At 37.2% G+C, this 17,555-nt stretch overlaps 1 protein-coding gene and 1 pseudogene across 1 annotated transcript; one reads left to right on the forward strand and one right to left on the reverse strand.

The window, feature by feature from the left end:
- Nucleotides 1-1,382: 1,382 nt before the first annotated feature.
- Nucleotides 1,383-3,306, reverse strand: mrpl27 (mitochondrial ribosomal protein L27). Its single transcript, XM_016239705.1, has 4 exons — nt 3,200-3,306; nt 2,686-2,811; nt 2,492-2,565; nt 1,383-1,752 (listed from the first exon to the last, which is right to left on the reverse strand). Exons 1-4 carry the CDS (start codon nt 3,264-3,266, stop codon nt 1,546-1,548), a joined length of 474 nt encoding a protein of 157 aa, XP_016095191.1. The 5' UTR covers nt 3,267-3,306; the 3' UTR covers nt 1,383-1,545.
- LOC107556568 (crossover junction endonuclease EME1-like) lies at nt 3,289-13,778 on the forward strand (annotated as a pseudogene).
- The last annotated feature ends 3,777 nt before the right edge of the window (nt 13,779-17,555 follow it).

A 17,555-nucleotide genomic window follows, 5' to 3' on the forward strand; every position in this document is an offset into this window, starting at 1 on the left:
GCTACTTAATCACACCAAAATGATGGACTTAAAGGCGTCATATTGATTGGATTGTGATTGTTTCACTGAAAGCTGGTCTTCATCACATCTATTTTTTGTTCTTCTTTTGTGTTTTACTTTATGTATTTATTCATGTTCAATGTCAATTGTCATTTATTAATGTAGTCAGCTAATAACTGTTGTTAAGAGCACTGACAATTTTGAATGTCAATAAAAACACAACATGCTGCTGTTGTTGTTTTATTGTAAAACCTTAACCGAGGCTACACTCTAAGATGCCTCATTACTGATTTTCTGGAGCTCAGCCATCCAACTACACAGACTGTCATCACACTCTCAACAGGTAAATAATTTCTTTCTTAAAATGTCTATACATTATAACTTTCAAATGCTAATTGGTTTCCTATGTCTTTTCTCTTTTTAGTTTAAGATAACGTGTAAGTGTGACCAGCTCTGTTCAGTTAAGGATACTCTCCTCTTCTTCACTAAGTAACAAAGATACTGAATTTTTGGTCCATTTTGTTAGATATTTTTTATTACTAGGGTTTATGCATAAACATACAGCTATCCCTTAACTTTTTATTACTTTTTCCTTTTAACATTGTGAAGTGCTCACATACTACTTTTGGCCTTCATAAACAATTGTTTTCATGTAAACAAATGAAAGGAGACGCATTATATATCTAAACTCAATTGTGCATTTCAGATAGTCACATCCTACAACCTCATCATCTGCAGAGAGAAACTGCCATTCAATCACACCAAAATACAGATAATGATTAACTTAAAGGGATCATAGCGGATTGCGAAGATATTTCACTGGAGCTGGTCTTCAATACACAATATTTTATGTTTTATTTTATTTCTTTAAGCATTTATTAATGTTCAATGTCCATTGTCATTCATTAATATATTCTGCTAATAACTGTTGTTAGAACACTGTCATTTTTGCTACAATTTCACGTCATTAAAAAAGTACCTAGTTGACACCTTGTTGTTGTTGTTGATTTTATGTAAAACCCTAATAGACACTTCAAGATATTATAAGACCAGGCAGATAAGAGGGGTAAAAGCAATATTAATAAATAATATATACAAATAATACTAATATTAACATACTAATATTAATGAAAAACTATCATTAAAAAGATTATTTATAACACCAATAAGGTCCTATATAGCATTTTCAAAGCATGGTTCTATATGGAACCCTATAAAAAGGTTCTATTAAACACTAAAAAGGGTTCTGCTATTGTTACAAGCCGTAGAACCCTTTTCTGGTACTGTTTAGAACCATTTTTCTTAAGAGTGTAAATTAATTTGTATTCAATGATGTAGTGTATTTTAAGGTATTGAACATAATAAAGTCACACAAGGTTAGGTTAACACTTTTATTAGAATATAACTTGACTGTACAAATAAAAATAAATTAAATATTTTACTGCTGAATTTTTAGAAACATTTGAAAGGAGACCATCAAAATATTCCAGGGTGGGCTACCAGTCTGAAGAATCCAGATCAAACTGGAGTTGAAGAAAGTCTTTTTTATACCATGTCCACTAGTTTAAATTTATTCTCCTGTTTTGTAGGAATGATATTGATAAAGGTCTTATACAGAACAGCACCCTTGGGAAGTTTTGGGATCACATCCCTGGCTTCGGCACTACGTGGTAGAGGAATGTACACCTTCTTGGTGAATCTGACGATACCATCCTCTAGGGCATAAAGTGTTTTGTTGGTTCCAATACCAACCTGTGAAGACAGAAAATGAGAGATTGATTTCCAGTAAGGTGAATGCTGTCCATTTACAGTTTTTAATAATTGTATAGAGTTTTAGGATTTTGAGAAGTTTTAAGAGCAATGAATTAAAAGTTTAAAAATATTAAGAAAAGTAAAAAAAAAAGAAAAAAAAGAAAAAAAAGAAAAAATATTACCATCCTCTAGGGCATAAAGTGTTTTGTTGGTTCCAATACCAACCTGTGAAGACAGAAAATGAGAGATTGATTTCCAGTAAGGTGAATGCTGTCCATTTACAGTTTTTAATAATTGCATTGAATAATTTTAATAATTGTATAGAGTTTTAGGATTTTGAGAAGTTTTAAGAGCAATGAATTAAAAGTTTAAAAATATTAAGAAAAGTAAAAAAAAAAGAAAAAAAAGAAAAAAAAGAAAAAAAAAATATATAGTGACTTCCGTCACAAACTGTGCTATATGCTGTGTCATTGTATGCTTGTGAAAACAGAAAGGACAACATATTTAGACATTTCAGCAAACATTTAAAAAGTGAAACAATTTTGAAGCATGAAGTAATTCATAAATAGAAATTTGATATTGTACAAAAATATCAAAGCATGGTTTTAGTGACCAGAAATTGTAATTAATAAATGGTGTACAATAACAACATAAAACACATGATTACTTGCCCCAGCCAGGCACAGCTATAGCTAGATACGGGTACTCTTAGGAAAATATTTGATTCCAAACATCTTACATGAGCTCCAGGCTGCCAGCGCATTAGACCCTTGCGTTGTGTTGCAAGGATGTTGCCTGCATGTACAAAGTTCCCTTAAAAGTAGGAAAGACAATGTAAATTAATGGAGGATAAAAAAGATAGCCACAGTTACAGAAAAAACAAAATCTCAACATTTTTCTCATATGAGATCAAGGTCAATAACCAAAAAGTACCATCTTGTTTTTTGTAACCATATCTACGGCCAGCACTCTTCCCTCCTAGGTTTTTGCTGCTTCCTCCTGATTTCTTTGAAGCAAATCTCGTCAGTACAACTGTGGGTGTTTGACTGAACAGAATGCCTGCAAAGACAAGAGGAACACAGAAATCCTTGCCTGCAACAAAGTAGATTATGCTGAAACTTTCCTTCACGTCATAGGCATCGGTTTGATATAACTGATTGCTGGGCACTAAATTAACATGATCCTTAAAGACCTGCATTACCATTTTCAAAATGTAAGCCAAATCAGCTTATCACAGTTTAAATGCTGTTGATACTGCAGTCAACATTTAACACATGCTCACTGTGCTGTCAGGGAATGGTGGCTTAGCACGCTAGTACCAACTAACAGTCAATATAAATACGCTGAAAGGTCTCAATTATTTTATATAAGCAACTATTATTCATATCTGACTTGCACTGTACATGATACAATCCGAAAAAGTCATAAACACGTTCATTCTATTTACAGGCTCTGGATTGCAGCATCAAGGACGTGAGCGCTGCCATCTTGAATGACGTGAGTGTGACGCACATGGCGAGCTCCTGTGATTCTTCAGAACCCGCGAACTACAGAATTTGACTGGCGTGAGTAGAAAGAAAAATATGTATTTAATGAATATTGCATATGTACAGCTGCAATAGAAGATTTGAGAGGATGCTGAGTTACATGAGCATTTGTATCTTGATATTTAATGTGGTCTGCTCTCTTGAGCTGGAAACTGTTGTTCGTTTCTGTCTTTCCGTGAGTGTGGATATTAATGTACAATTGCTTTATGGAAGTAACCATATTTTCCTACATCCCACAGTTACAGTGATTGAACAATGTTTAAGCTGTGGTACGTTAGCTTGAACAGCGGTTTTAAATTGGGGTATCCACCGCAGTAACGCTAAAGAGATAAATTGCCAGGAAATCCTATATTAACTATGATTTTGCAGTAGTAGGCTAACATCTTTTTATGGACCTGTTCCGTTTTCTTTGTTTCTGTTTAACATTGTTGTGAATTCTGCAGATTTAAACAAGTTACTTAGCTTTCTAAGAGATCAGATGAGATTTTGTTGAAACTGAAAACGTCAGCTAGAACAATGCCATCATTTGCTAATAAAATTATTTAAAATACAGTTTTGACTTAACCAGTAATATATAGTATGATTTCTTAAATATAAAGTGTTGCTAAAAATAAAATGGATATCATATATATATATATATATACAGTATATATATATATATATATATATGGATCATTGACGTATAAGGATTTTCGACAGGCCAATTTTAAAGTACAAAAAATAATAATATCTATTGTAATTGTTCAAACATTAAGAATGTTGTTTACACATAAATTCATATAAAAATTTAAAATTAAGTGATTTTAGTGTTTTTTCATCTAGATTGTAGATGAATTGGCCGTAGGAGGTGTTCTGTTGTTGGATGTAATAATGAACATAGCAGTCGTCGTTTACGCCCGACATCTGAGCCTCTGAAGGCGCAGTGGATTATGTTTGTTTTTGAAGGGAATGCGCCCTCGATCTACATAAATGCGTCTATGTTCGTGCGAATCATTCATGATCTAGCTTCACCTACAGAAGAAGTGTGTAAGGTTTTTTTTAACTAATCTTTGCAAATCGCCTTTCCTAATAATGTGCTAATTAGCAAGTTTAATGATGAATGCAGCTAAAGTAAACAGTCTCTCTGAGAGCGGCTCGGAAGAGAGGGGCGGGGTCAGCAGAGCTCATTAACATTTAAAGGAAAATGCTACAAATCTGCATGCTCTGAAAAGAGCTGTTTTTGACAGGGTAAAAAAGGTGTTTTTTACACTACCATTGAGAAATTTTAGCCAAACTGAATATGTCACTAATGTTAACAAAACGGCTATAACAAAGATTAATCTAAATTTAATTCATACAGTGAACACTATGCAGTGTTAATTTACACTTAATTTATTAAATTTCTGTACCTGAATACTACTGTTTATTTTATCTATGCTTGTAAATTGTGTATTTCTTTTTTTTTTCTTTTTCTTTCTTTTTACTGACTGTTCACTTGCCTTTAATCATGTTTGAACTTTCTCAGACTATAGTTTTTGCTGTGGTATATGAAGAAGTACTTAAAGTGTATGGAAAGCAAAGTTACAATGATATAAAATTAGTGTCATTCATTTATTTATTTTTTTCACATTGATGTTAAATTACATTTTCTGATTTGTGACATTACTTTTTAAGTAATGCTAAATTACTGCTGGTCACTTTCAGAAGTTATAGTGATTCTTTATTTTCCAAGAAAGAATGTGAAACAAATTGGTTATATCATTTTCATTTTTAAATATTTTAAAATCTCATTGAAATTGATTTTACACACTTTAAGCAATATCGTATCGCTATCGCATATCGCATATCACATTTTTCTTCAATATCGCACAGCCCTAGTCTGACGTATTATAACTAGTGGTCGACAGATATATCGCCAAGGCTGATATATCGGCCGATATTTGGCATTTTTCAAATATCGGCATCGGCCGATACGTTTTTCTGTTTGGCCGATATGTTTGAGGCGGGACTTTTATTTTGAAGGCGCAGCTGACTTTTACTTTGAAGGCGCTGCGATTGCTAGTGATGGGAAACCAAGGCTTTCTGAACCATTTGAGGCTTTCATCAAATTGTGCCGAAAAACGGTTCATTACTCGAAGCTTTTTAACACAGTGCGCATTAGCGACATCTGGTGGTCAGACTCGGTTTCAACGTTTTCCAGCCTATCTAACAAAACATCGCAGAGCAGAGGATGGTTTGAAAAAGTTTTTAATCTGTGCCAACTCGTGTCATGCGTAGTCCGGTCAATGGATTCACAAAATGATCAATAATATAAAATACACAAGTGTGTGATTATAATTAATAATTGACGTGAGTAGTAGCAAAAATATTTTGGGTGAGCTGTTCGGGGTCTCTGAGACCCCAGCTAGAACATGATAAAATGCAATAGATGTGTGACGTGCATTCAGTTTCTTTCTGGTGTTGAGGTTATTCTAAACTATATTCTACTGAAGCCCAAATAAGTGTACACACACACAACCAAATCAATGTAAAGTCAAACACAAGAGTCATGCGAAGCGTTGATTTTTTTCAAACCAGCGGTCCCGATCTTCCGATACTGCATGGCGTTCGAAGCTTCAAACGTCATCAATCACGTGGTATTGTCATTTCGATACAAGCATCGGCACAGTGTGTGATACAATAGTACTTTGAAAACTGCATCGGAGCCTCTGTATCAATCGTCCCATCACTAGAGATTGCAGCGCCTGAACACACAGCGCTCACATTCTCCCTCGCTGTCGTCGTTCAGTTCTATCTAATAAGCAGATAGAACTGTCAAACAAATGAATTAAAATGTATACAAAAAAGTATTGTAACGATTGCTTTAATATTATTAGTAATAGAAAGTCAAACATTATAATACTTTCTCGTTTGCCGTCAGCATTCAGCAAATACACATTAATATAATTTAAAAAAATCTTTGAATGACTAATGAACATCTAATTTCACAAACCTTGCAGACTTAGTCGAAATTATTTTTAATCCATTTTCAAATGATTTCAAATTTCTTAAATATTAATTAAAATAAATACAATTATATCGGCTTTTTATCGGCCATCGGCCACCCTGCTTGCCAAGATATCGGCATCGGCTGTCAAAAAACCCATATAGGTCGACCACTAATTATAACGCAGAATCCGCCATTTTTGTCCAACAAACAAACCAGACAGGAGAGTAGATTAACGTCGGTGGACTTGAACTTGAAAAATGGTGTGTATTGACATCTTTTCACGGTTGAATCAAGATACCTTCTGATGTTCATTCATGTTTATTTCGTACTATGAATAGCAAAGATGAAGACATGATCAGTTCATGTAACGCTTGAACTGAGGCGCTACAGCGATCTGTCACGACATGTTAAAGAGCCACAAAACAGTATTTGTTGTTTGAATTTCTTTAAAAAAAAAGAAATAATTTGTTTCATACTAAAAGTAACCAGCTCTGTCTTGTCTGTCAGCTCACTGTCAGTGTCCTCTTTGATGTATTTTTCAATGCGTGAGAACATGATGTATGGCATAAAAGTGCCATGGTTTGTCGGACGTAGCAACAGTAACTAAGGGGGGCAGGTCTTTGCAAAAGGTCAATTTAGAGTAGGGGGAGGTTGCTGGCTCAGGTACTGAGATAACAACATGAACATCTTTCTTATAGTAGAAAATTACATCTGGAGTTTGTCCTAGAGTGCAGGGTCAGAATTAATATGCTGCCTATGGTGAGCATTTATTTTACTTTGCTTGGCAGTGGAATCTGACAGAATAGATTGAAATGGTTACTAATAAATGCATAATTACCAAACTAAAATTACATGGTCTGAATATTTGTATTTTGCATTTTTTCTCATATTGTACAAAGATTAAGCATAAACCGTCTGAAATGACCCAAATTGCATAAAAATCTATTCCAAATTATACAAAAATAAGATATTTTATGTATATAAACCATTAATTGAATATGAAAGCACAAAAACCTGGGCCAATCTGGGACATATATCTATAATGGAATACACTCTGCAGTGGTCGCACCACATGATATTTTCAAATTCAGTCAAAATTTACAAGCACAGAATTGGCCACCTAAACAAAACAAGCTAGCTTCCCACAAAATGTCACTATGAAATTTACAATGAAAATAAATTAGATGTCGTCGTTGCTCGGGGTGTTGTATATTCCTCCTCCCCATTCATACATTTAATCTTGATTACTTGCTCCAAAATTGCCAATCTCCTTGGAATTGTCAATAAGTGTTCTTTTGTTTAAATGCTGTGAGCTACTCAAAGCTGCTAGTTGGTTCAGGCTTGGGTCCAGGATCTGATTTATGACATCCTGTTGTCTTGGGCCTCTGTGGAATTTGGACTCCTCGTTTCAACCATGTTTTGACCAAATCTTAGATTGTCTGATTCGGTCTGATATCCTACAAATGTTTTTTGAAAAGTTAAAGTGAGTTCATACATGGGAGAGGTCCTTCATATATTTGGCATCTTTTTTATGCATTTAAACCAATTTTTTACTGAAAAAAAAATGCAATCGGATAGAAAATGTACACGTCACATCATTGACCCATATATATATATATATATATATATATATATATATATATACTGTATGTATATTATATACACACACACACGCATTTTCTGGAGGAAATAAATATCACCAGGGCATCAAAAAATCTGTATGGTTGAACCCTTTATGTTAAATTGTGTTTTAATTTGAACTTTCCTTCAGACCGCAGATCTTTGTATGACAGCTCAGCATGACCTGCATTAGTAGACCTGGATTCCTCCTAAGTGACAGTAACTCCAGTGATTCAGAGGAGCTGCCTGTGTTTGATTTCTCACAGTCAAAATCCAGACAGCCCAACCTGGTGGTTTTAGACAGTTCAGACTCAGAAATGGCTCCTGTTGCTGATCCAGTTTCATCTTTGGAGGTCCACGCCTCCGCTGGAGCTGCTAGAAGTGACGTGTTGATGGTCAGTAGTGACAAGGTAGAGGAGGCCATGATTCCCTTAGCTGTAAGACTGAAACAGAAACAGCTTGGTCTGGGTACAGCACCTATCAGTGCAGAGGAGACCCGGGCTTCCAATGTGGTTTCCAATGGATGCTCACGCCTCTTAGAAGTTCCATCACATCATATCAACCCTGAGGCCCAGCCAATTGAACATAACAAGATCTGTAGCAATATAACAAGGCAGTGCAGCTCAAACAACAATGCACCATACCTCTCAAAAGAACCTCCACCTGAAGCAGAAAATGGCACTTACCTGGCCAAATGCAAGAAACCCCCAGCAGAAGTGGAGGCTGCCAGACAGGAAGCCCTGAGGAAAAGAGCAATGCGAGAGCATCAGCAGGAAGAGAAGGAGGGATTGAGGATGGAGAAGAAAGCGCTGGCTGATAATGTGAAAGCCCTAAGGCCAGAGGAGTGCCTCAAACACATGGTGGTGACGGTCGATCCAGGTAGGTGGCAGTGTGTGCCTGCAGTGCTCATCTTTGCTGTCACAGTTGCTTTCAGTGCTCTTTGTGCTTTGATACATTTCCCGAGTTGTTAAAAAGCTCTGGCATGCGGTATTAAACTGAATGGATTAGTATTGATTAGCTGCCTCTTTCCCATAGGCCTACTGCAGCTGGAAGGTGGCACGCCTCTTAGAAGTTCCATCACATCATATCAACCCTGAGGCCCAGCCAATTGAACATAACAAGATCTGTAGCAATATAACAAGGCAGTGCAGCTCAAACAACAATGCACCATACCTCTCAAAAGAACCTCCACCTGAAGCAGAAAATGGCACTTACCTGGCCAAATGCAAGAAACCCCCAGCAGAAGTGGAGGCTGCCAGACAGGAAGCCCTGAGGAAAAGAGCAATGCGAGAGCATCAGCAGGAAGAGAAGGAGGGATTGAGGATGGAGAAGAAAGCGCTGGCTGATAATGTGAAAGCCCTAAGGCCAGAGGAGTGCCTCAAACACATGGTGGTGACGGTCGATCCAGGTAGGTGGCAGTCTGTGCCTGCAGTGCTCATCTTTGCTGTCACAGTTGCTTTCAGTGCTCTTTGTGCTTTGATACATTTCCCGAGTTGTTAAAAAGCTCTGGCATGCGGTATTAAACTGAATGGATTAGTATTGATTAGCTGCCTCTTTCCCATAGGCCTACTGCAGCTGGAAGGTGGCGGGGCGCTCTCCTGACTTCCCTGCATGCCATGGGCTGCAGTTGTGCCATAGAGAAACATGGCACGAGTCTCTTCCTCATAGTGTCACCTGGGCTAGACGCTCACCTTGCCCTCAGGCACGACAGCATTCTACACATACAAATGCACTAAAGAAAACATGTTATCCATATTCCTTGTCATTTGCTTTGAGATGCAGATGATGATGAAGAAAATACATTTATAAATTAAATAAATTACTTATTTTCATGTTAAGGCTGATATTAAATTTGAAATTGTATATAGCTCTACCTCCTTTAGTGGACTTTGCTATCCTAGGTACTACCAAAAGTCCAGAATTTTGCGACCTTGGGGAGCGTGATGGATTGTAGCGTGGTAGAAGACTAGTTAGGTATGCAGGAGCTAACCCATTAAGGGCCTTATAGGCACGTAATAATATTTTGTAACTGATACGGAACTTAATAGGTAGCCAGTGCAGAGACTGTAAAATTGGGGTAATATGATCATATTTTCTTGACCTGGTAAGGACTCTAGCCGCTGCATTTTGGACTATCTGTAGCTTGTTTATTGAAGATGCAGGACAACCACCTAGCAGTGCATTACAATAGTCCAGTCTAGAGGTCATGAATGCATGAACTAGCTTTTCTGCATCAGAAACAGGTATCATGTTTCGTAACTTGGCAATGTTTCTAAGATGGAAGAATGCCGTAATAGAGTGTACAGTAAGAAAAGTGGTTATTCATTATAAGATTTGCTAAAGATTACATTTAACAGTGCTATGTTTAATGTTTTAGAGTGAGGTTACATGATGGCAAAGGTAATCTACCAGTCAATGTAACAATGGGGGAAATGAGGATGAACAATGTATTATGTTCATTTTTGTTTGGATGATCTAATTGCTAGAATATCGCTGTTCTGCAATATGCCACCTAAGGAGCTCTTGTTGAATGTAACAGATATAAATGCTGAATTTTTGACATTTAAAAATTAAAATACATGTATATATCATTGTAAGATCTATCTATCTACAGGTGAATCTATCTATCTATCTATCTATCTATCTATCTATCTATCTATCTATCTATCTATCAATCTATCTATCTATCTACACACACACATCGGTTTGTAGATAAAGAAGATCCTTAAATATATGTGTGATGTCTCATATCTATATATATAGTAACACACTATAATCTTAATTAATATGATTAAAAACAAAAAATAAAAATGTACCGTAATCTTGACATAGTTTTATTTCAACAGATGTGCCAGAGGTTTGTGTTAGCTTAGATAGGAGCTATTTAGAATATTGTCTTGGACAAAGGGGGGTCTTGTAGTCAAAAAAGGTTGAGAACCTCTGATCTAAATCTTTTTGCATATGTTTTTATAGTTAATTTGAATGTTTTATTTGCAGACTGGTGAGATGATGTCCATTCCAGACTCAAATACTGTAATCCAAGTTTCTGTGGATGACTTTGTAACCATGGTTAATAACTATTCCAAGGTAGGCACATTATGTTCTGGTATGGTGTAATTTCCTATGGGACCATTATAATTACCTAATTGACCATTAATTGGACAATTGTTTGACGTGCCTTTTTGCATGATGTGACAACTAAAAATGAAATTAAAAGAGTTTTGTGGCCGAAAGGGCAACAGGATAAACTAGCAGTTATGACCTTTCCAAGAAGAGTCAGAGCAATTAAGGGTAATGAATATAATTACAGGATCACCTCTCAATTATGTAAAAAAAAATAATCTGTAAGCTCTTTAAAATATGCTGTTGCTTGATCTTTGAAAAATACATGTCTTCACACTGTAAAAAATTACCATGAATTTAACGTTAAAAGACTGAAAAAATGCTACAGTAAAAACCTGTTAAATGGTTAACGGTAAATTCCCCTACTGTATACGGTGAAAAACAGTATTGGACATTAATTTTACGGTAGTATACCGTTTTTGGAAGTGAAAGAGACCATATAATATACATTGAATAACCATAAATTTACATTCCCAGAATTCCGTGCGTTACATTTAAAATTTGATGTTTTTTTGTTGAAATAACTATGTTTCTTCTTATTTTTTTCTTATCAGTTTTGTATATTAGGGTTGTGTATTCCACCTAATGTTGTTGAATGTTTATTGCATTATTTCAGTTTCATGTGTGTTACCATGATGGTGTTTAGTGTTTGTGTGAATGACACTGTGCACCTTCTATATATGTTATTATTTAAAAGCTGCTTGTGATGGGCTTTGGTTCATCATGTGACTTTCTCATCACCACCTGCATTGGGCGGTTATCAGTGTATTACAAAGGTACAAAACAGATTTCAGTACTTTAATAAGGTTGGTATATTAACATTATATCAGTTAATGAAATTACGGTATTTAACTGTAAATTTATGTTAAAACTAGGGCTGCACGTTGTTCACTGACGAGCTGCGCAAACCCACGTTTGTATTCGCGTGATTTTTTGCGCAGCTCGTCAGTGAACAACGGTTCTGAGTAGTTAATGTTGCTCAATATGAAAGCCCGCAGGTGATGGAGATTTATCGCTGATTACAGAACCGGCTTTCTGACAAGATGCGCATTCAATATCGCATGTGATTTATCGTGCAGCCCTAGTTAAAACCGTAAAACCTAAAACGTTGCTACCGTATTTTTTATGGTAAAATTCCGGCAACCACAGCTGCTGTTTATTTAACGTAATTTTTTTTACAGTGCAGAATTTTGTCAGCCTTGGGATTTCTCTCCTGATTAGGCTCTGTATTGGATTTATTTGTTTTTAATATAGAGGCAATGCAACGGTGTGTTGATGGAAAGCGGCATATCTCTGACCACTTGGATCCAAGGACATATGAGCAGGAACCTAAGCAGAACCCTCAGTCTGGTCGTGATTGACATAGACAAGAACTTCAGGTGAGTGACTGTGTCAGACATAGTTTAATTTTTTTGACAACTTTAATGAAGATTTCATCTAAATGCTTTGACAAAAATACAAGCATTACACTGCTATAATAAATAATTCATGCTGCATTTTTTCTGTTTTTATACCCTGAGGGATTTACCAGAATTAAAATTAAAATAATTTTTTGAACAGTAATCATAAAACAAACATTTGCATTAGCATATGTATGTTATGATATATTTTGAATGACAGAGTTTATAATTGCTTAATTTTGCATTTAATGTTCTTGTGCAGATCCCAGAATTCAAAATGTCAGAAGAAATACTGTGAAGCAGTGCTGGGTGAGGAAAAGAATGTAGGGACTTCAGGGAGCGCAGAAAAAGAGAAGAAAGAAAAACGATATCAATCAGCTTCCTGAGGTCTCGCGAGTGCAGGTGGAGGAGGTAAGCTAAACCACCTCATTGGGAGTCGATATATATAAATTCATGGCCATATTTGAGGTCCTCTACTTCAACTCAGTCTTTTTTCCCTCACCTGTCCATCAGGCTTTGGTAGACCTGCAACTGCAAACTGGGGTGCAAGTTCGTTTCCTCTCTACCTGGAAAGACTTCACTGATTATATTACCATGTTAACCAAAGCAGTAGCCGAGGCACCGTTCAAGTGAGTAGGATGCCAGTTTCCATATTTATCGCTCTCCAACCAGCTGCATCTTTAGCTACAGTGGTTTATTTTTTACTTGTGTATGTTTACTCTTCCCAGGCGGGAGCGAGAGAAGACGGGTTTCACGTTTTATTTGGCGAGTGAGTGGGCAGGGGGTCAGAAGGTGGACCGCACAGGGAACGGCCTTCTGCAAGTTTGGAAGAGACAAATACAGCAGTTGAACTGCATCAGCCCTGATATGGCCAGTGCTATACTCAGTGCCTACCCCTCTCCTCGGCTTCTTGCTCAGGTTTAATCTGTTTTCGATTATTGAAGTGTGTAACAACTAATACAAATTGTATTTGCCAACCCATTATCGGCAGACAAATGGCATATACTGATCTTTTGTAAATCATTTTATGTATGTTATTTAATGTTTTTTGGTGCGAGATCTCATGTTTGAATGTACATTTGTTACTTGTAGGCATATGCACGGTGCAAATCGGAACATGAAAAAGTTGGTCTGCTGGCAAACATACTCGTTCGTCGTGGAGAGGGTGTGACATCTACAATCCGCAGAGTTGGTCCAGAGCTTTCCAAATGGCTGTTTCTTTTGATGATGTCATGTGATGCTCATCAGCCCCTTGATTCTGCTGTATAGGTTCTTCTGTCTCCTTGTACACACGAGGACAAATGTCAAAAGCATTGTGTTATAGATATTTATTACAGTTCAGATATTTTATAAACTTCAAGCCTGAATTTGCCATATTTTCAAAGTTATATTTTTCTGTTTTTACTATAAAGTGTTGCTATTAAATGTTTCTCAAAGTACCTAAAAACCATTTTACTTTACCTCCATCAGAATTAGTTTTCCTCAAATGACCCCATTCCAAACCTTTATGTACCTCTTTATACTAAATGGGGAACCTTGAAAGTTTCACTTTTTTCTGGAATGCTCTTTGAGTTTTTTATTCTCTTCATCCCAGTGGCAAATAACCTTGGACGGCAGAAGCCGAAATGCAGTAAATTCTCAGAAATGCTACACACGCACAGTATTTCTTGGACACATTTAAGACCCATAGGTCATACCCAAGCTGTTTCATTTAAAATTCATTCACTTTGTTATCTTTACATATATTAGCAGCACTAGAGAGGGCACTGTTAATTGCAAAAGCAACAGTTTCAGTTTTGGCTTTTTTCCCATTTAAGGCACTACTTCACTCCTTTCGGTACCAAAATGGCCCCTTGAGCACACCGTACTTACTGTCTAAGGACTGTAGAGGCTCATGGCTCATTTCCAGCACATTAGAGAATGGCACCTGACCAAGGAGTGTCGTGTTGCCGGAAACGAGCGGTGGGGTAACGAGCCGTTAAATGTGCTTAAGAGATGAGCTGCATGCTTCATCCCTGTCCCTGAAGGCAGTATTTCCGCTACAGTTTAAGGGATGGCATAACAAACTATGGCTAGTAGGTGTGTGCTTGTGCCGAAGGGAATTATATGAGCAGAATTACTGCAGCTTGAAAAGGGATCACCTTGGAGCGATTGTTTAGCTGAATCGTATGAAATCCAATTTCGTGTACTCTGAACGCAGACTATAATAGCTTTTATGACCTAGAGTCTGCAGTGCTAACATCTTCAGTGGCTTGTGAATGGTTGAATGGGACTTTAATTTCCAAGAAGCAGTTGTAGGATATTACGACTTACAAAGTACAATGTAACTCATCTAGCCTAAATGTTTTGGAGGAGGAATTGTTTTTCTCTGAATGTGTTCCATTTGCATCATAATACAAATATCTGTGGAAGTGCAAAGGGTCTGTATATATTCAGCTACTGTGTCTGCAATGTGCATATATGAGTTATGACTACTCCACATGATAGATTGCACCCTGTAAAGTATTTCTGTTCAGCAGAGTAGCAGTTTCTCATTTCTGGTGCACGTGGGATTTTTCCTGCTTCTTGTTGGAGATTAATAAGGATTGGGAGTGGCGGTAGGTCAATGTCGGCCACCTTTACTCACAGTCAATAGAGTGGGAAGCAAAGCAGGGCTGTTAGTCACTGTCATTCTCTGGATATTCTCAACTCGGCTCATCTCTTGGAAAAATGCGCCTTCTTATTGGCCGCCACACAAGATGGAGTGCCACAGGCTGCGCTGTTTATGATTTTGTGAGTTCGTTTTGTTCCAGTTACAGTTTTGTATTCTTGGCAGAGTGGGTGCACTTCCAATTTCTTGGGTTGTGCCACAGTAATGCCACCTGTAGTGTGCTGGCCCTCTGTTGTCAGTGGCATAATAATAATACATTTCCTCAGGCAAGTGATATGGCAACAAGACAAAGCCTTTGATATTATCCTTCAATTGCATTCTCGGTGTGTTTTGCCTTGGCGCTCGGTGAGTCACGATCCACTCTGAGCCACTTGCTAAAACGACAAGAGAGTATGTCAAAGACTCCACAACAATCTATTTCAGAGCATGAGTAGGCCGGTCACTGTGGTTTTGGTTTCTTTGCCACCAGTGTTCAATCAATGTTTCCTGCTTCTCTTTAAAAATAAATCATTATATGGCTCTGCTTCTGCCTTTTTGTTCATTTGCAAATCAGACTCAAGCAATTCAAGTGTTCAGATCTAGCTCTTCTGGGAAAAGATATGCAAAACCCTCAAGAAAACAACTTTGACTGCCAGAGCTAGAGGATTTTCAACTACAGAGGGAAAACATTGCATTGTTATTGCAGAATTTTGTTTTCTACCTTGCCCTCTCCTACTAGCCTTTTTTAGATTGCACATATGTACAGAGTTTTCTTCTCTTACACTGGATTTTTGGTCCAGTCGGTTGGCTGAATTTTTGATTGCCACATGAGGGCAGAATTGCTTCACACTGACTACACTAACTAGACCAGTGAATCCACACTGGTGTTGTTGTTCCCAACTTGATGTTTTATTGAACACCACATTGTGATCCAACACAGTAGCAAGATTCTTAAAATCGAACAAATGCATTAATGTTACCATGAACTGCATAGACCCAACAATATGTCTCTTGAGTTTTAAATGCTTCTTTCTCTTAGCAGCCAGTAATTCACCGCACAAGTTTATGCTCCCTGGCTGCAAGTGAGATGTAGTCAGGATTGATTGATTTTATTTTATTACTTGTCACATGCAGGTAAACAAAAAATAATTTAGTCTTTTTAAAAATATTTTTCGTATGTTGTGTTACATTCCCAATTAGTTTCTAGGTGCAAAAGGGAACTAACATTTTTAAATGAAGGTTAGCAGAGTCAAAAAGAAAGGTTTGAACCATTCTCTGTCCCATCAGTACACAATAAGATGAAAATTAATTAATTTATAATAAACAAATGACAACATATACACTGCAAAAAGAACCCCAAACAAACAATTTAAACATAAAAAACAGCACTTCTTCAGGAGCAGATAAAGCCAAAATAACAAACAAAAGATCACTACCTGCCAGAAGGAAATCTAGTTAACCTGCAAAGAAAAATACAAATAAAATAGAACTCTTACCTTACTTCCTAACTAGCAAAAACAGGAGAAAATGAGAACACAAGAAAATGGCACCCATCTCCCTACTGCTCCAACGCTCAGTAATAGGCAGATGACTCAAAGCTGTGCACTACAGCAAACACATTTAAGTTTGTTTTTTAAGTTTAAGCTTTACACATAAGGCTGCACACTACAGCCATAACACCACATTTAAGCTTAAAGGGTTAGTTCACCCAAAAATGAAAATTAGCCTGTGTTTTACTCACCCTCGAAGCATCCTAGTGACTTTCCATCCTAGTGAAGTGACTTTCTGCTTTCAGACTAATCCAAAGTATTAAAAATTGTCCTGGCCCCTCTAAGCCTTACAATGGGGGTAAGCGGGTGTTGGTTGTCAACAGTTCAGAAGACGTGAAATAAAGTGCGCGCATCCGTAATAAAACGTCCCTCACATGGCTCCGGGGCATGAATAAAGGCCTCCTGTAGCAAATCTATAGATTTTCGTAAGAAAAATATCCATATTTCAAACGTAATAAATACTTTTCTATCACTTCCGCCATCTGTCATATGTGGAAGGCTTTCCCGCGGATGACGTAGGATGTCGGCGTTGCTTGATTAGTGACGGGCGCGGAGAGAGAACAAAACGCCATTCACGAATTAGAAGCACAATACGAGAATTTTGTAAAGAATGTTGGAGGATTTTGATATAAGCCAAGAGGAGACTGGTTTTCCTTTGCTAAAGTAAGGAAACTTTGTTTCCTTTACTCCTGCATTTCTCAGAGGCGCGCGCACGATGCCTACGTCACCCGCCTGAATGTCTTCCATGTACCACAGTCAGCGGAAGTGAGAAAAAAAAGTTTGAAATGTATATTTATCTTATAAAAACGCATGAATTCGCTACAGGAGGCCTTTATTCCCCCCCCGGAGCTGTGTGAGGGACGTTTTATTACGGATGCACGCACTTTATTTCGCGTCTTCTGAACTGTTGACAACCAACACCTGCTTACCCCCATTGAAAGGCTTGGAGGGGCCAGGAAAATTTTT

Source organism: Sinocyclocheilus grahami, unplaced genomic scaffold (assembly GCF_001515645.1).
Source record: "Sinocyclocheilus grahami isolate Dianchi unplaced genomic scaffold, SAMN03320097.WGS_v1.1 scaffold573.1, whole genome shotgun sequence".
NCBI lineage: Eukaryota > Metazoa > Chordata > Actinopteri > Cypriniformes > Cyprinidae > Sinocyclocheilus > Sinocyclocheilus grahami.

Coding starts and splice junctions, on each gene's coding strand:
- mrpl27 (XM_016239705.1), bottom strand. CDS start 3,266: ATGTGCGTCACACTCACGTCATTCAAGATGGCAGCGCTCACGTCCTTG. Junction 2,812..3,199: donor GATGCTGCAATCCAGAGCCT/GTAAATAGAATG, acceptor TTGTCTTTGCAG/GCATTCTGTTCAGTCAAACA. Junction 2,566..2,685: donor TGGTTACAAAAAACAAGATG/GTACTTTTTGGT, acceptor CCTACTTTTAAG/GGAACTTTGTACATGCAGGC.